Raw genomic sequence first — 20,156 nt, 5'->3', positions numbered from 1 at the left:
ATCATGGTAGAGGACTCTAATACCATATGGCAGCCTTGTTCATTGAGATATGGAAACTATAATTAATGGTAACGAAAATGATTTATACAAAAGGTAGATGAACTACCTCAGTCTAGGTGTTCTATACTAAGTTATTTTTTATCATCTCCGGTGATCACTGACTGAGATAAGAGCTTGCTTGCTCTCAAGGGTTGCTCTTTGGCTTCTAGCTCCTTCCCAATCTCTCATGCAGTCGAAATAGAATGGAGCGGCCGCTTTGAATCAAATCGAGGTGGAGCAGTCGCTCAGCTTGATGTACATGGGCCGAACGACCAGAACCTAAAAAAGTTTGGAATCAGAAACATTCAATTCCAATTTTGATTTGAATTAGTCTTTGGTTCACCAATTTGATTCTGATTTTGATTCTGATTCCAAAAACCATGTGTAGGATGCAAGATCCGTATGAACAATGCTTGAGAAAAGGATTGAAAGGAAGTGAGGAGCTAAAAACCACTGCATTTCATTAATGAAGCTTTATATATGTAGTTGCAGTTCATAAATGAATCCTTCTAAGTTAATTTAACCAAACTGGTCCAACTAGAAACCTTTATTCTTTAAAGGAAGGTCTGGTGGGAGAGATGAGTCCATCCATCATGAGAGAGATCTAATCTCATTTGTTTCCATGGTTGGCAATTGCCTACGTAACCCATTTCCCCTTTTTTTTCAATTACTATTAGTTACAACTAACTTACCCAATATGTCAGCTCTACCATTCAGTTTCTATGCTTCCCCAACCTATTATTAACTCCTTTTCTTTAATCGCACCAAACCCCTTCTACTTTTTAGCATTTGATACCCAAAGGCTTTCGTGAATTATAATACAAGCCCACCGCCCACCTATGATTAGGTGGGCACATACTCAATTTTACAGATTAATTTCACCTCAGATACTAAATATTCATAAATTCTGAGTTAGAAACTGATTAGGAAACTACACGCCGTTTCACGTGGTAATCCGCGTGAGAAACAAATCCAAAGTATACTCAGAGTATCTCCCACGTGTCTAAATCGGATACGCCATGAGACAAGCATTGAATTAGTAAAGAAAGGGGAAGGAAATAGAATAGAAAAATTCCCTTGACTCCCACGTGCTTAAATGAAACAGAAAATACAAAAAAAAAAAGAAAAAAAAAGAAAAGAAAAAAAAACTAAAATCCCCTATTTATGGAGATATTCGATCGAAAGACGTTAGAGGAGTTGGTTTTTCTGTGTGAGCGAGCAATAACGAAAGCAATCAGAGCAGAGCAGAGCAGAGCAGAGCAGAGCAGAGGAAGAAGAAGAAGAAGAACAACAACCCAAATCCCAAAATCAATTCTTCTTAGTTCATTCGAATCCATCGATGGAGTGGAGGAGAGGCAAATCCGTCGGCCGGGGGAGTTTCTGTTCTGTGAATTTGGCGATTCCGACAGGGGATTCTAATCTGGTTAAGCTTCCTCAGTTGATGGCGGTGAAATCAGCTTTTGTTTCTGAGTGTTCTTTACTTCAAAGGGAAAGAGAAATTCTAACCCATCTCAGAGATTGCCCACAAATCATTCGTTGTCTCGGAGATGATCACACCATCGAAAACGGTCAGAGATTTTACAATGTCTTCTTAGAGTTCGCTTCCAGAGGTACTTTGGCTGATCTGCTCAAGAAATCTGGTGGAGCTTTGATTGAATCGGAAGTTAGACGTTACACGAAGTCGATTCTCAGTGGACTTCGTTTCATTCACGAGAAGGGTTTCGTCCACTGCGACATCAAGCTTCAGAACATCTTAGTTTGCTCTGATTCTGACGGTAGCGATGATGTCAAGATCGCTGATTTCGGATTGGCGAAAAGGGTTGGAGCAGTGGAGAATCTGAATTTGAGGGGAACCCCTCTTTACATGTCACCTGAATCCATTACCTGCAACGAACATGAAGCACCGGGCGATGTATGGTCGCTTGGATGCGCCGTGGCGGAGATGGTCATGGGTAGACCGGCATGGAATCGGAGAGCTGATACAGATATCAGTGCTCTCTTGTTTCGGATTGGTTTCGGGGAAGAATTGCCGGAAATACCAGAGGAGATGTCGGAACAGGGAAAGGATTTCTTGAGGAAATGTTTTGTGAAGGATCCTTCAAAGAGATGGACAGCTGAGATGTTATTGAATCATCCCTTCGTAGCTGAAGACATTGTTTCATTACCTCAGGGAAACAAACCATCTCCATCTCCAAGGAGTGCTTTCGACTTTCCCGAGTGGAATTCAGTCTCTTGTTCTTCGTCATCATCGGATTATTATCCTTGTGATCAAGAACAATCTCGTCGACCTGTTTCCAATTCTTCTTCGTCTTCTTCTCCGGTTGATCGAATTCAGAAGCTCATGACTCAGAGAAGACCGAATTGGGAATCTTCAGATAGTTGGATCAGTGTACGGTGAGGCCAAGCAGAACTGCAGAAGCTAAGCTTAGTCGTTCTCCTCTGTTTTCTCACAGAAAGGTGAAGCAGGGGAGGGGAGGTTCAGGCGAACCAGAAATCCGGTTCATCGAGCGGTCCAACCGCTTTGATTTTTTGATAGAGTTGTAAATAGGATATGTAGAAAGGAACACACAGGCCATCTGATTGATGGTTCATGGTTCGATCCAACGGTTCTGATCAATTTAAGGATTCCATTGTACAGTATTAGCATAACTTATTGAACATTCGAACATGAAACATTCTTTTTTTTTTCTTCAAAAATAAAAGATCCAAATATCTGTAGGTGGCCCCACAGATTGAATGGTCCTTTTTGATACGTAAGAATATTCCATTTGTGCGAAACGAAAGAGCCACTGATCACTGATCTGCTAAAAGGTGTGAACAATAAACACCAATTACAAGCGAGGAATAGGAATATAGTTGGCAAGAAAAATAATGGAAAGGGTAAAAAATAATAAAGAAAATATTAGGTGAAGGGGCCTTCAACCATCTGATCTTAGCTGTGGCTCATGATGTAAGGCATGGCGTTATGAATACGATATTTGATTATAGAAATTTTCTGAAATTATTTACGTGATTCGTTCACAGGCTGCTTTGGTTGATCAAATCAGTGAAATTCATTAGAAAAGAAAAAAATATTTATGTTTTCTTTAGTCCTAGAGCCTAGAACCTAGAACCCACCTTTGATATTTTGTAGATGTAGATAGGTTTGTTCACACTCCACACCATATCTTTGTAAAGATTATTTTTAACCTAGACTTTGGCATATGTAATGGATAAGGTTAAATAAAATCCATGGATTATATTTTAAGGAAAAAGATTATCATGTTGCCAATGTGTAAATTTATTTTCATATATATATATTTTTGGGGAAAAAGCACTCTATTCAGGCCTAGACTCATCGGGTGTGAAATGACAGCCCCACCCCATGTAAATGCGGAAATCCTACTTCTTATGATACCTCTGTGCACTCTCTCGTTGGCCACTGCATTTGTGCAGGCCTTAGAAACCCGGTCAACGATCTCTTAATTTTTTTTTTCCCCTAATATTATTGTCTTTCACTTGTTCTAAAAATGTGGACCCCATATGAATGATACTTTTTTTAGGATACTCATTGGTATGATGTATAAATAGGGACCCTCTCCCATTTATTTATGTGATTTTAACAAAAGATTTTGAACATACAAGAAAGACCTTCATATAGGTTTTATTGATCTAGAAAAAAAGATAAAAGGTGGATATAATTAAAGACAGACAAGAGATTGTTCACTGGTAGTGACCAATTATTAGAACTCTTCGGGACCGGGGTAATTAATTTTCAATAGTAGTTAGATTACATTAAGGTTCAACTCTAAGCGCATATTTGTTTACATTGATCATAGATGAGTTGATTAGAGACGGATACCGATCTTAATACCGATTACTAAAACCCTAGTCCTAAATACCCTAGAATCCGCGGTTCAAGAACGTCCATAATCGTAATTGTTCACCGTTGATTGAACAAATTAGATTCCGATTTTTGAAAGAGTGGATTAGACCTAACCATGTAGGACTTGATAAGCAAAAAATCAGAGTTTATCAAGATCAACATCCATCAATTCCAAATTGAATTGACCTGATTTCAATCGGATTTTTGAAACCCTAGTGGAGTTTGAATGGAAGAAAAGAAATAGGATCCACATACTTTGTTTATCTGGATGTGTAATAGGATATCTTTAGAATCATTCCTGCTTGAGCTATTTCCATGTACCAATTGGATTGTCACAGGTTAGATTTTTTTTTGGGGGGTTCCTTTTGGATAAATATTATCTGAGAGAGAAGTTTTTTTGGGGTTCCTTTTGCATAATTATTATATGAGAGAGAGAGAGAGAGAGAGAGAGAGAGATTAGCTCGTCTCTGACTCATTAGAGTTGGTAATTATCTTACTTCCTTATCCTCATAGGGAAAAGCAAATAATATCCTCTTTGGTTTCTGGTGGTCAAAATCCTTAAAAAGTATAATATTTTTTTTTTTTGGGGTAAAACCTTCATGGATTGGAGGTAGTCATCAATGACCAACTTATAAGGTCATCTTATAATGGGGATTGAATGGATTAATTTGATAATTAATTCCATTCATGTCCATCCATTTTGTACTTGTACAACACTTACGTTCTTGGCATTTTCGTATTTATCTTATTTTATTTGGTTCATGTACTTTTTGCCCTTTACTTCCACACTCCGCCTTTTCTCTAAAGTCTAAACGTCACCTATTTCTTTAATTCACTCTTAGCTCATGCTTTAGGTAATCAATCACCTTAACATATTTCATCACGTTTCAAGATTTAAATTAGGTGTGCAAGTTGGGCCGAAAAATCTGGTTCAACTTTGCACCAAAATGAGTTAAGTTCAGACTGGGCCAGGTTAGTTAATGGAAGTCAACATGGGTGATGGTGGGTTCTCTAAACATTAGGTGTTTCTTACATCTATACAAATGTGATTTTTTTAAAGGGAGAATGTTCTCTGCGTCGCAGCGCAGGTTGTGTCCAGGCACATGGGCCTGCCACTTAGGGGGCAGGATGGTTATTATACCCATCCCCATGTGCTTGGGCGCAGCCTGCGCTGCGGCACAAAGAACAACACCCTTTTTTTGAAATTTCAAACATAGGGCCAATGGCCCAAAAACACTTTAAAATTAATAAAGGCATTCAAAACAAATAGTTTTTGCTAAGTAAATAAAAGTTAGGCAAAAGGTTCCATGCACCATGCAAAGCTCTATCCCCCTCTTACAATAGGGATAAAAAATAACAAAAAACCCCCTTATTTGATGCCTTCTAGGGTCGGGCTCCTCTCCACTGAGTGGAGAACCCAATGACATCCCGATGTACGCTCAGTAAGTCATTAGGATGTGTTCGGCATAGTCCAGCCATCAGATGTCTCATTAGGCACTCATTGGGCGATGCCTTCTAAGGAGAGGAGCCGGATCCCGTTTCCTAACCCGTCTCTACTTAATGTGGCCGTCCATGAAAAAGAGATAAAATTGTCTAGATCAGCATCGCAAAACCTACTCTCTCTTTCCATAAATAAAACTCAGCAAGAGGTGGAGAAAGAAACTAGTTGACATGGATAAAAGACAATTTCATGTTAGTGGTCCTATCCAACTAATTAAGGTACTAAAGCTTTGAATGTAGGAGGTGTGGTGAGTAACTCTAGTCCTTGTTTTTTTTTTTTTTTTTTGTTTAGTAGAAAGACAGTCCATCGATCTGGTCGGAAAACACTCCTGTTGTTGTCTAGAACAGCATCACCAGCTATACAGAGATCGGGATTAGGTCATATTGTCCTTTCTGTAATAGACAGTGCCCTCCTAATGGGGGAATCTGTGACACCATTTCCGATCCTTGGTACATTGAAAATTTAAATTCATCCAGATAAGAAGATAAGTGACAGATATCCTCCAAAATTGATTGAATAGATAATAAAGGTGGAGTAGTTACCTTGCTACACACCACTATTAGTAGGCGCGTTTATGAATCTGGCCACCATGTTGGACTAACAATATTATTGGTGAACAATCCAACATTGGAAAACTGGCAAGTTTCACTTGGGTTGATGGGTTTCTGTGCCAAGTTAAATGCTCCCTCAAGTGGAGGGGCATGGAAAGTATTTCAAGGGTAAAATTTTAGATATTCTAGATATAATTATTGATAATAAATTGTCATTCATTCGTGAATCTACCCCTATAGATGCCATTGTCAAGTCCTTTTGAGGCATTGAAGAGGCTTGATTGGAAATTGATGCCAACCTAACTCCAAACCAATTCTACTTATACAATCATTTTTTTTTGGGTAGAACTACTTATACAATCATGAATCACCCATGAGATATACCCATGAAATATACCACATTTTCGAAAGAATTAAGTTATATTTATTCTTTGTAGTAATATAGTGCATTCACTAGTCGTAGTGATGCCTGGGGTATGTTGGTCTCGAGTTCGAGACCCCTCCTCCTCTATCGCTTATAGCAAGTTAGATCCTTTCCATAATAAGTGTTGGTCCTTCATGGGCTCCCCTTGGCCCCTTGTGGGTCATCCCTAGTGTGGGCTAAATTCGAGCTCTAAAAAGAAAAAAAAAATATAGTGTATGCAATCGACCCCAAATAGAAATCACACATGAGAAAATAGGGCTGCAATAAAGTTGGGTTGGGCCGAGCTTTATAAAACCCTAGCCCAACCCTGAGTCCCCTTAGCTGGGCCCAGGCCCAACCTGGTCCTGAATTAGGGCTTGAAAAATCCAACCCTGACCCACCCTTAGGGTTGGGCCGGACTAACCCTAATTGGTCCTGATCATGGGGAGAGGTATGGGAGATGCATAGGCTAGATTGGGCCGGGGAAAAAATTATCAATTTTAGGTAAAATAACACTCTAGTAAAATGTTTATATTGCTTATTATCTTCATATATAATATATTATATAACAAGATGTTGGTGATATTTAAAGTTTATAATTATATATTATATCAATATATATTTTATAGTATAACTCAAAATAGGGTCAGGTCGGGCCAGGCCAAGCTCAGCTTGAGGCCTCAACCTTGGGCCGACCCGACCCTGACTCAGGGTTAAAAATTTCCAACCTCGACCCTGACTCAGGATTAGAAATTTCAAACCCTGGCCCAAGCCGACAGGGCCAAATTTGCACCTGTATAAGAAAGCCTCAACTTTACAACCCTAGAGGCAATCAAATGAGCCTCAGGATTATAAAGTCTAGAAGAAAAGGAAGGAATCAAAGCTAAAATATCCTCAATGATAGAGGAAGTGATCCACTTAACTATAGTCTAGCATAAATAATCGAAGGGCAAGAGTTCTCTGTGGGGAGCATGGTCCCTGTGTGTGAGGGGTCAATGAGAGTGTACAACAGCATCAACAGGGTGGTCATTACAGTTTTTCATGCGGAGAGGGTTGGGAAGATCATTTCGAGATCCAGCTCCTCTCCAATGAGCCCGCTGCCCATAGGTCAAAGATGCATAGGAAGAGCACGTTAAGAAGCTATGCACCCATCCACCACAAAATGATCAAAGGCCTTTGAAAGTAGTAACCAAATAGGCATATATCAAGATGGTACATCAATTTGATTTGAATGATCTTAGAATCGTCTGAGAATCAATCTAAATTGGCCAGATTTGACCAAGGAATTTAAATTTGAAATTGAGGGTTGAATTGATCCCGTCCGGATCAGAATTGGTCCCAAAACCCCTGAATCGACCCTCAAATCTGAAAATCTAGTGATCCGATCCCAAATTCCTTAGAACCGTCGTTCAGGAGCTTATAGAAATAAGATCGGTCATGGCTGCTTTCGATTTGAATCATCTGATTTGACCAATCCGATTCCAATTTTTAAAAAAGTAGATATCACCTAAGTCTGTTGGAGTTATAATCAAAGAATAGGAATTTATCGAGATTAGCATCCGTCGGATCGAATTGGTCGATTCCAACCAATTTGGAGGCTTTAGAAAAGTGATAAAACCTGTGGAAAAAATTCCTTAAGAATGTAAATTGCTACTGAAAGTAAATTCTAAAAATGTTTTTAAAATAGAAACAAACAAGCCCATAAGATCATAACTTGTTCTAGAAATAAATTTATAAATTATATTATAGAAATAGTTTGCCGAATCAGAACCAGTTCATATTTAAATCGGATAAAAAACTGGCTCGAACCAAGACCAAACCAAAAGGGTTTATGCCAGTCAACATCCGAGCGGGCCAATGGGTTAACGGGTTTCCCATCCGGGAAAAAAAAATTGGATTGTCTGTAAATTCCATCTCATTGGATCATCCATAATAGGCTTTTTATGGGCTGTCGCAATTAATAATTATGGCCATATAACCCTTTAAACAAATGGGTCATAACATATTAATAAGAGCCCTTGAGAATTAATAAGCCCATAAAATAACATAAGGCCCAAACCCCAAAACATATGACTCCATCAAAAAACTGTACTAATAAAAAAACAAGGAAAAAGGAACGTCAACTAGTGTTGTGCCTGGGTGTGTACCTGTGTCTAGACACAGCCCAGTGTGAAAAGACTAGCGCTGTCCCCTAGAAAGGCGGAGAGGACCATTGAACCCACCCAATAACCAACCAAGAACAGCCCATACTCAGGCATTCCAATAGACCCCATCGAGTTCCATCACATCTTTTTTTTTGTTGTTTGGTAATAGTTCCATCACATCTTAGAGACTATTACTGTCGAGTTATACACCCAACCCAGGATTCTTATTCATATTCGGCTCTCCTCTAGCTGTGGTGGGAGTTGGAGGATCCACCCCAACAAAATCAGGGGTGTTTGGGTTATTTCACAGGTGGCCCCCCGTTATGAAATGACACCCCCCTATTTTTGTTGGGCTAGATCCTCAAGCTCCCGTCATGGCTGGAGGAGAGCCAAGTCCTTCTTCTTCCTTGGGAGGTTCTACACAACTAGGTATACAATTTGCCATTTCTAATTACATTTCTTATACTCTATTTAAACCCACATATCGTGCTTTTATCTCATTTATTTCCACTAAACATGAGCCGAATTCTTTTACGATGTCTAGCAAATATCCAAAGTGCAAGGAAGCAATAGCAACTGAAATTCAGGCTTTAGAGCAAAACAATAGCTGGACTCTCACAATTTACCTCTTGGCAAGCTTTCCTATTGGTTGTAAATGAGTTTACAAAATAAGAAATAGATTGGATTGGTCCATTTAGTGTTACAAAGCTAGATTCGTTGCTAAAGGCTTTAATTAGATGGAGGGCCTGAATTACGATGAGACTTTTGCCCATATTGTTGTTACGATGCTTTGTATCTTAACCATTGTAATTGTTCGGGACTTACCATTATACCTGATGGATGTTCATAATGCCTTTCTTCATGGTGACCTAGATGAAGAAGTTTATATAAAAATTATTCATGGGTTAACAAAACAAAGAAAGCCCATGATCTGTCAACTTAACAAATCACTATATGGCCATAAACAAAGCCTTGGCAAAATTCTCTTCGGCTCTCATTGATGTTGGTTTCCCTCAATCGAAGGTAGATTATTCTCTATTTACCTCATGTTGTGGTTCATCCTTCTGTTCTTGTTTATCGATGACATTATCATCACAGGTGATGAGTCTTCTTCTTTCACCATTTTAAAGAAGTTTCTACACTCCAGATTACATATCAAAGATCTAGGTGTAGGGATTTGGAAACCCAATTCATTCATTCACATGCCCATATAGATTTGGAATACACCAATAATAGAAGAAGAACTGAACATACCTCACTAATGGTGGCTGTAGTCGATCCCCAAGCTTTTTTCCTTCCCTTTAGCCTTCCACAGCCTTTCACTCTTTTCTCTCGTGAGTAGGAATACAAAAATAACAAGTGACGGCTGTGGGGACCTTAGGGCTAAATATATAATATTCTGCCTGGCCCTAATCACACTCCCACAATGTGTAAGGTCAGTTATACCCTTGACTTAACCTGGAGTGAATTATCATTATTTACCATATGGGCCCAATAAAGATAATATATATTAATGAAGCCTAAAAACCCAACAATCTCCCACTTGGGCAAAATTAATACACGCATCTTTATTGGAATTGACCAGAGTCCCATTTTCACTCAAAATTACTTTAGTTCTATTAATACCCACTTGTGTCGAACGACAGCAGAAGATATGCCTCAACATACGGCATATAACTTTCTGTCATCACAGCCACAAATGATTTATTAACTCGAACCGCTTTGGATATATGTATCAACAAGGAAACAAAAGCATAACAAGTGATCAGCAAGTACATGCTCATTTCCTCGTAGGTCCTCTACCTTGAAAATCCTCACAGGTAGTACACTTTGATATTAACTCATACTTGGGCTAAACCGCCATGAACTCGAGTTAACACCATACTTTGGCTTACCGCCCACAGCTTTATCCGCCATTTTAAAGAACTTTGGCTTTATTGCTTATGGCTAATCGCCACTTCATTATCTTTGGCTAAATACTGTTTATGGCCAAATGCCATTTTGTTATCTTTGGCTAAATACCGCCATCGTAAAACCCTTTGGCTAAATACTGCCACTATGTACATATAAGACATGTCATACAATAATGTATAATGAAAGCATAACCGACAAATGTATAAAGATGCTAGGAAAACAGAAACCACTGTTCAGATGAAGAGCTCAAATAATAGTCAAAAGGGGAGTTACAAACTCCCACTAAACTGTCATATCAAGCATATAATAGTCAAAACAACACAGACTCCCACAAAACCTTGGTAATCACACTGCCATCACCCAAATAAATATGACAACTATGATGCTGTTCTATACCTCCATGAATCTAGGGACTTTGCTTGTACTGTATTAGTTGGTCTCCAGAAAACATGACCTCAAAGAAAAACCTTACTGAACAAAACCATAGTAAGAGGTTCAGTCATCAACTGCCCAGTAGGGATGTAAACAACATCAACCTCTCCCTTAGTTACCTTTTCTTTGACAGGAGGATACTTTGTCCCTATACGTTTTGAGCTGTTTCCCTTTTGTTGTTCCTTGGGTAGATAACTGCAGAATTCTTGTCTCACCTCAACCACAAGGGTTTAGGGACAGAGTCAGCAATCTTTAGTTTTGCAGTGAAAAGCCTAACCTAACAGCCTGCTCGATCAACTCAAAATTGCCATCACGCTTCTTACATGGTGGATAGAGTAACAACAGTGTAATAACCGTCTGCTTGACACCTTTCCACTTCCTTAACGAACTCCTCCACCCACCAAGCATGCACAACCAATATCAACTCCATGTCATCAGTTCAACCACTGAAGTCTGTATCTGAATATCTGACCACCCCAAGTCTTCCATCTCTCCCGTGGACTAGCCCAAAATCTCTGGTACACAGTAAGTACCGCACTACCTTCTCAGCTGCGGTCCAAGGACCCAGTCCTACATCAGACTGAAAACTCCCACGCACATTAACTACAAAGGCAATATCAGGTTGAGTGCACACCAGTGCATACATCAACCTTCCCACAGTTGAAACATGGGGCTTGTCCTTCATGGAATCAGTCTCAAGAATCTCCTTTGAACACCATTGCTTGTTCAAGTTGTCCCCTTTGTGGATAGGTGCATCCTCCCTAGATCATTGGATAAGTCAAACCTCAACAAGATCCTATTAACATAAGCCCTCTGTGGCAACCCAAAACAGTCTTCCTTTCCACCACGACTTATCATGAAACCAAGTACATGGGCATTCTCTTCTATGTCTTTCATCTCAGGATCGTTGGAAAGAAACTGTTTAGTCTCCCAAAATAGGTCAAGATCATTGTTAGTCAGCAGTATATCATCTACATAGGGCACATAGTAGATGAACCTACCCTTAGTAGTTCTTCTGGTGGATGCAATTGCCAATTGCACACACTTAACAAAACCATACGAAGTCATAATCCGTACGAACCTCAAAACCACTGTCATGCAGCCTGTTTTAGTCCTTATAGTGATTCTGACAGCTTAAGAATTCGATAATACTTCCTTTTCCTCCTCAAAACACTCATGTTGACGCATGTGAACTCGCTCTACCTGATCATTTCCAGTTCAACTTACTAGGTTGGTGGTGGCTTACCAGTTTTCCTACATCTGAGACTCCACGGTTTGGGTGCTATAATAATGATTCTAAAAGATTCCTGTGAGGACACTAGAGGAACAGCTTCCAAGTAATCAAACCCTTTCCTTCTCAGTGAAAATCTTTGGTACTGTCTGGTATTGTGGTGTGGTGTTCTGTTCTGCCTTCCCCTGAAGGCCATTATTGATTTTTAAAACAGCTTTGATGCAACAACTTTGCACCCCTGAGGAAGCACAATTAATTTTCAAACACCATTTCATCCTTAAACCCTTCCAACCATCTCACAAATGTAGACATTTTACCCTCATTCTCAAGAAACTTCACACAAGTGATCTTATTAATTCTACTTTCTGAGCCTGGGTGTCAAATCTATGGTCTCACTAAATATCCTCCAAGCTATCACCTACCTTGGATTGTAAAATTTGAGAGGATAGGTTCTCAGGTAGTCCTTGGTTGTGTCAGATGGGATATTTTAATTGACTTGTTCGAAAAACTATAGTTTAAAAATATCATACCCGAAAACCTCAACTCAAACAGAGTTCAGGATTTTCTAGTTTACTTCCTTCTCAAGTGTTGACTAGCATCACCACTACTTTCGTGACACTTCCAAGCATTGTGGGACTAATTTTCTTTCGAAAGTTATCATCTTCCCCTCGATGCAGTCAACACACTTCCCAAAAACTTCAAGGGCTAAGTATTTAATAACGCCTTCCTCTATAGGCCCGTCCTGTCTGGCTAGGTTATCAAGTTACTCAAGTCAAAGTATACACACGGTAGAGGACAATAATTCATGCAATCATCCATCATATGATCAAAACAAAATAAAAGAACCAACTGATGAGAGAAGCCAACTTTATTAAAAAAATGTCTAAATACTTATCCAAGTAACAACATTCTTCTAAATTTTAAATAAAACTTCATGCTTTAGTAAAAACAAAACAATAAAAGAAATATAAACAAAAGGTTTAAAGGTTCTCAATGGCTCCTATGGCTTCTAAATCTTCATATCCTCATCTCTCACCAAGACGTTTACTTCCCATTCACCCCTTGATCATGAAACAAAAACTCATCTTCCGAGTGCTGTGGTGAATGGTTACGTGACCTGGGACTGTAGAATGGTGATTCTGGTTTGTCCACTTCCTTAGATTCGGCCCCATCACTAGGCAATGACCTCAGAGTATAATAGGGTGAGTCCGACTTATCCACCTCATTAGAGAGGGTTTTCTCAATTGATCCGCACCCAGGTGGCCAATACCTTATCACCAATGGTCTCGGCATCTTGGATCCTTTGAAAACCACTGCACGTGCCCTCATGATATCTCTATATGCTCGTGCATTTAAGCGCATCTTCTTACTTCCTACTCGAGTGCTGTTTCCTGTGCGCTATGAAGAATCTAAGGCGCAGGTATTATAGTTTTGAATCTCAAAATTGTCACCTAAAATTGATTTCTCCTTGGTGGGTGACATCCTGTCAGACAGAGTATCAAATCAACAACTAGCATTTGCCACACCCAAGGATGAAAATAACTTCGATAATAATCCAGTGTCAAGACTGTGTTGGTTGCAACAAAACAAACTAGCGTAGTAACAGAAAATTTTAGTCTGATGTACATTCCTAACCTATGCTTCCTGAGATGCAGTGGTCCACATTCATTGACTATGCCTTACTCCAGTCAGGATAGCGTACACACGTTCTAGTCACTACTAAATAGATAAACGCACATTATTGTCTATGGGAGCATAACTTGGGTGTGTTACAAATATGCCGTAAAAGACAAGCTAACACCGGAAGCCACACAATTCACGAGCAACATAATCGAAACATATCTTCCCCTTTCTGGGCATAAGATGTGCAGAAGCTTTCATAAAGCCGCACATGCAGTAAAACAAATGTGATTTTAGTGGTCCTATCACCTTTGGGCACATTGAGCCCCAGGGCGTCTATCCTTCCTATACTTGCATGTGTATGCCTAATTTCTTTAAACTTAGGTAGCAACACTTCTAAGCATGTACTACTAGCTTTGCTGCCATGACCGAACTGCAGAGGAAATTGATGTGCCACTGTGGTGGTCAACACCTCATTCCCTTAATGTTCTCATAAATGAAAAACCGCAGCTAATCACATATAGTAATGTACTTTTTTACAAGCACGTGTAGTATTGTATATTTTCAACCACCTTCACTAATGCTAATGTGTAAGGTTTTTTCATGCATAATCAAGACCTTTCGCTAATCTAAGTCCTGGGTATTGTTAATACCTATAACTTATGGTCCATGCTAGTTTCTAATGAACTAGTTTATAAAACTAGAAGAGTATCAACCGGATCTACATTTCTAACCTTTGGGTTTTGAAATGCAGTGGTCCTCTTCACACCTTGCTGGTTATACAATACAATGTACCAGCACATAACCGAGAGTGTCAATCGAATCTACATCCCTAACCTTTGGGTTTTGAAATGCACTGGTCCACTCAATACTTTGTAATTACTGCGGGACAACATCAACCTATGAAAGAACTGTCACCTTTGGGTAAACAATTATTCCTAGGCCAGGTCTCTCCCTATGTGTGTGTGTCTGTTATTTTTGGTCTTAGATGATGCCACCTTTGGGTGAGCATCACCATTCTTTGTTGTTCTTAGAATAAACCTTAAGTTATTGGGCATTATAATAAAATCATATTTTACCACTTTGGTGGATTTCAATTGACCTTATTAGAGTATCCAATTACTCATGATGCAGCCATGGGATGTTTATAAATTCAAACAATGAATCTTGTCACACACAACAATTCCATAAAGAAAAACTATTGTTGTTCTGCATTGTATCAGGTCACAGTATTGCAAATGTATGCCTCATAAATGTTAGCAAATAAAAAATGCAGGTACACACTTTTCAAGAGTTGTGAAACACAAAAAATGCTCATTGTGGGTCCCAGAAGCAATATTTGAAGCAAGTGAGGCATACCAGTGCGTAGCCCTCGAAAAAACAGACGCAGTGGAAAAAACGGGGACCTCAAACTCCCTCCTGCGCGGTTTGAATCCGGCGTGTGATATCACACGCGGCTGGTCAAGCCCAGTCAAGTTGATCGGTTTGAACCGGTCTGATACGGGGTGAACCAGACCAATCTGATTCGGTTCGAACCGGTCCGACCGAGCAATCTCGGGTCAATTATTTTGGTCCGTTTGACCCAACCAATCGGGTTCGGGCCATGGACCCTGGTCAACTCGTATGCTGCAGGTCGGGTTGCCCACTCGGGTCAGGCACGAGTCGGTCCCATGGATCGGGTCTGGGCTTACCCATCTGGGTCGGGCCTGGTTTGGTCCATCTGGTCGGGCCTGGTATGGCCCACTTGGGTCGGGCTTGGCCCAACCGAGTCCGGGTCTGAATGGGTTTGACTCGCCAGCTCACCGGGTTGACTCGAAAACCCTACCGAGTCAACCGGATGATGAATAGCCAGCCGCCATAAAAAATGGTTTTTTTTTTTTTGACTGAAAAATAGGCGCCTGAGATCCACGCACTTTTTCCAGGGGCGTGTGCCGGCGCGTAGAGATGATTCCGACAAAACGGCTTACATGCCCGTGACCACCTCGACCTCCTCTTCCATTCCATATAAAAATTTAAAATTTTTGGTGGTCGTACACCACCGGTAGCTACCGTACAAGGTCGAGCCAAAACCCAAAATTTTTCAAAAAAAAACTTTTCATTTATAAACATGGATTCCAGATCCATATGGGTTGGCTCTGATGCCACTTGTAGGGATTTGGAAACCCCATTCATTCATTCACATGCCCATATAGACTTGGAATACGCCAATAATAGAAGAAGAATTGAACATACCTCACTAATGGTGATTGTAGTCGATCCCCAAGCTTTTCTCCTTCCCTTTAGCCTTCCACAGCCTTTCACTCTTTTCTCCCGTGAGTAGGAATACAGAAATAACAAGTGAGGGCTGTGGGGACCTTAGGGCTGAATATATAATATTCTCCCTGACTCTAATCACACTCCCACAATGTGTAAGGTTAGTTATACCCCTGACTTAACCTGGAGTAAATTATCATTATTTACCATATGAGTCCAATAAAAATAAGATATATTAATGAAGCCCAAAAACCCAACACTAGGCACATTGAAATATTTTCTTGGATTGAGGTCGCCCATTCTAAACAAGGCTTCTATGGCTTCCAATGACAATATGCATTGTATATTCTTGCTAATGTTGCAACTCTTGGCAGACATCATTGTGATTTTCTCAAGCAGAATCTCAAACTTCAACCTGATGATGGTCTTCTCTTACAAGATCCCGCTAAATATAGGCATCTAGTGGGCAGACTATTATAGCTTACCATCACACGGCCTGATATTACTTCTTTTATCAGTATCGATCCCAAACAAATTCATAAGTCAACTGAAATATACACTAGAAGGTTGCCCTTCACGTTGTCGATGAAAGAGGGGAGATTTTACAGTATTTACACATGGGTTTTACTGTATATTTAGATGAAAGTATACTAATGGGTTCATATTCAAAGTTTCTTGAGCTTTTTGAACAGTCTCTAGTCCTTTTTCTCTTTAATGGTCTAGGCCTTTGACAGATCCTTTTTTTTTTTTTTTAAATTTTTTTGGTGGTATTTTGCTCGGTTATTTAAATGAATAGGGAAAAAATAAGTTATTAGAATCATTTGTTGCTTCCAGCTGATTTTTCTTGTGGTCATTTTAATGCAACGATTCACAATTCATACAACCAATGTTGTCAATGGTTGATGAAAGGACATGATAGGGAGAGGTTCCCAATTAAGGGAATGAAAGGCAGGGAAGATAGAGAACAAATAAGCTTGTTTTGTTGCATATCATTTACCAAAAAAAAACATTTTTTTTGTTCCATATCCATGGTTCAAATCAAGAGGTCTCTTTCTTCTCCTCAAACTCCTGTGCTTGTAGACAAAACCAGAAAAGAATAGCCCAAGCAAATTGCATAGAAGTATCTCCCATCATAATCAAAGTTTAATAACTCGTAATCAGGTATGAGATTAGTCTCCATCGATTCCAATTCAAATGTCCCGGTCGGACTCACCCTGACCAAACATGATCCTGGTCTAGTGTGAGAAGGATGTGAGATTTTTTCTCAAAAAAGGATAGATGGATTGTAGAAAATGACAAAAAGATTAATTTTTGGAAGGATTGGTGGTTGGGGATTTTTCAATTGAGAATTAATCTGAATTAGGTCATGATAACCTTAACTCCGATTGTTCTAACAAGTTGAATCTAGTATCTGTGATGGATTTTTTTAGGTGGTGGAGTTGCAAGGGAAGAGGTGTGGTCCTCTAGGATGCTTGGAGAACAGTCCTCCATTCTGAAAATTTTCTGGTGTAACCCAAAAAAAAATAGCTGGGTTAAGTTAAATGTGGATGGTTGTTCTCTTGGAAATCCCAGAAAGATGGGTATAAGAGGTGTTCTAAGAAATCATTGCGGAAGAGTTGTTTATTGTTTCAGGAACTTTCCTTGGTCGGAGGACAAATTTTGAAGCATAAATTTGGTCCTTATGTATGGCATTTAGAAAGCTAAGGAAATGGGGGTGCAAAAGCTTTGGATGGAATCAAATTCAACACTGATGGTGATCTCAGTTCAAGTTATAGTGCTTTCTTGGTTTGTTCTTCAAGATTGGATTTTTATACAACGTTATTTATCTTCAATCTTGTGGAAAATATCTCATTATTATAGGGAAACTAACCCGATTACCGAGTATCCTGCTAAAGAGACTGCTAAGAGTGGGATGTCTTTCACCTTGCATGACTTCCCTTCACATATAAAGACGAGTTGATGATTGATGCTCACGGAAAACTTAGACTTAGGTTCTTCAACTCAATTTAATTTGTTTAATTTTTGGGGATCCCTGCTGATTGCAATTCCGAAGATGGGAATCCACTAGCAGTTTTATGATTGTATTAAACTAGGGATGCCCAATTTTTATATCTTGTTTTTCCCTATTTTATATTCTTTAAGAAAATTTATGTCTACCACCCTTCAGGTTTCAAACAATTACGTCTACCAACCCTAGAGTTTCATCTATTTCATAAACCTCCCTTATATTTTGAAAGATTCTTACAAACGTATCCCTATCGTTAACTAAGAACAGTTAAGTGATGATATCATTGCCCATATATTAACTAAACGACCATAATACCCTTAATGAAGGTGATTTTACATCTTTACCCCCATTTGTTGCAACCCCACCCACAGCCAAATTTTTATCCTCTCCTATTACTGTACGGTGCTGTAATGTATCGTGTGGTGGCTACAGAGGTCATGTGCACTATGTGGGGCCCGCTGTGCCACAAGGCCTCTGCAACGTCGTACGATGCGTTAGTGCTGTAACAAGAGAGGATAACGATTCACCCCCAACCCCTATTCTTCATCCCAATCCACCGCTCCACCTCCACCCTTGCAACCCAGCCCCAACCCCAACCCCAACCCCAACCCCAACCCCAACCCCAACCCTCGTTCTTCATCTCAATCCACCGCTCCACCTCCACCCTTGCAACCCCGCCTCACCCCCAACACCTGATCTATTTGTGACTATTTTTGTTTTCTCGTTGTTTTTTCTTTCTCCAGGGATAAATGAGAGGAAATTTAATAATTGAAGAATAGAGCAGAAAATAAATAAATAGCAGAAACAGAGACCATTCATGTGCTAAAGCAGGTTGTTGATTTTGGCTGAGAAACCGAATCAACTCTGGCTGTTCTTGCAAAACAAATGAAATTTTGTACTCAAAGAAATGTCAAATCCTCTCTCTCTCTCTATCCATCCATCCATCTAATGAGTGCATTTAATCTTCAGCTATGTTTCTCTTTCAATATTCCATGTTTCGCATCCCAGTACTGAAATTTTTGGTCGGAATAATTGGGATTTTTATTTGCTCCAGTACTGGACGCATTGCTGTGTGCAGTGCACACATGGCCACTGTTGCCTCGCACGATGGCACAACAGCGCTGCAGTGCACAGCAGCGGATAAAAAATCAACTAATTGTGTCCGTTGGATTATTGAAAGTGGACCAACCAGAAACATAGCCCTTCCATTAAGGGCAAGCCCTGATTTCTGGGGCTTCTTTGTCCTCTCAATTTTTTAATTTTGAAATCCCTTGCAACGGCGGTCTCTAAAGGAATCTGTGAAAATCTCTGAGGTCTCCCAACTTCATGTAGCGGGAGGCTACTGGGGGAGAGAGAGAGAGAGATGTTTTGTTTCATACAATAGTCTTTATTCTTTGAGATGATGTATGAACAATACAAGATGCATGGTATCAAGATACCAAGTGATAGGTAGATATTGTCACCTTTGAGTTGGGATTTATTAGAGTTATTCGATCTTTATTGTTTTCCCTCTTTGTGGAGGATATTAAATAAAATTATATAAATTAATTAATTAATTAAAGATGTAAATTAAAACATCTTATATTTTTAATTAGCAAGTGAGGTAGTTACCAGGTGAGACGCCAAATTGGGTACAATAGGTCTCATAATAAGTAACACGATCTTGCATAGCTGCTGTGTTACCACCATTGCATTCAATAGCGCCGTTGATGGCTCGGATGGTTGCCCCGAAGCCTTGGCCGGAAATCATGATTGAGTGGCAATTGTTCATCCAGAACCATAATGCTGTCTTGAAGGAAGTCACAACATCGGTTGCCACAATTCCTGGATTATTTAGCCCATCAAATCCTATACTGTTTCCTGCCGCACCGTAATTATAATTCCACGAGATCTGGAGCGGTCCACGCCCATAGTACCCTTGCCCGGGGACACAAGGGTACTGTGTGCTTGATGGATCGCAGTAATTCTGAGAAGCGCCACCAATCTCTTCTATGTAACAAAAGACTGCATACACACATACATATACAAAAAGTTAAAATTAATTAAGAAGAAGCTATTTTAATTTCTTGATAAAATAATACATTAAAGAATAATATTTCTTCAATGAGATGAAAACTTTAATTAATTACCTCCAGTCTCATGTGATACATGGGCGAAAAAGGCGGCAATCTCTTGGTAATTTTCAAGACTTGTTC

General features: G+C 39.6%; 1 protein-coding gene across 1 annotated transcript; it reads left to right on the top strand.

Moving 5' to 3' along the window:
* Nucleotides 1-1,319: 1,319 nt before the first annotated feature.
* LOC122663134 (mitogen-activated protein kinase kinase kinase 20-like) lies at nucleotides 1,320-2,437 on the top strand. Its single transcript, XM_043858833.1, has one exon. The coding sequence runs from the start codon at nucleotides 1,379-1,381 to the stop codon at nucleotides 2,435-2,437; it is 1,059 nt and encodes a 352-aa protein (XP_043714768.1). The 5' UTR covers nucleotides 1,320-1,378.
* The last annotated feature ends 17,719 nt before the right edge of the window (nucleotides 2,438-20,156 follow it).

This window comes from Telopea speciosissima, chromosome 5 (assembly GCF_018873765.1).
Source record: "Telopea speciosissima isolate NSW1024214 ecotype Mountain lineage chromosome 5, Tspe_v1, whole genome shotgun sequence".
Taxonomy (NCBI): domain Eukaryota; kingdom Viridiplantae; phylum Streptophyta; class Magnoliopsida; order Proteales; family Proteaceae; genus Telopea; species Telopea speciosissima.
Note: the sequence above shows the minus strand (reverse complement) of the source record. Positions and strands in the feature narration are given on the sequence as shown.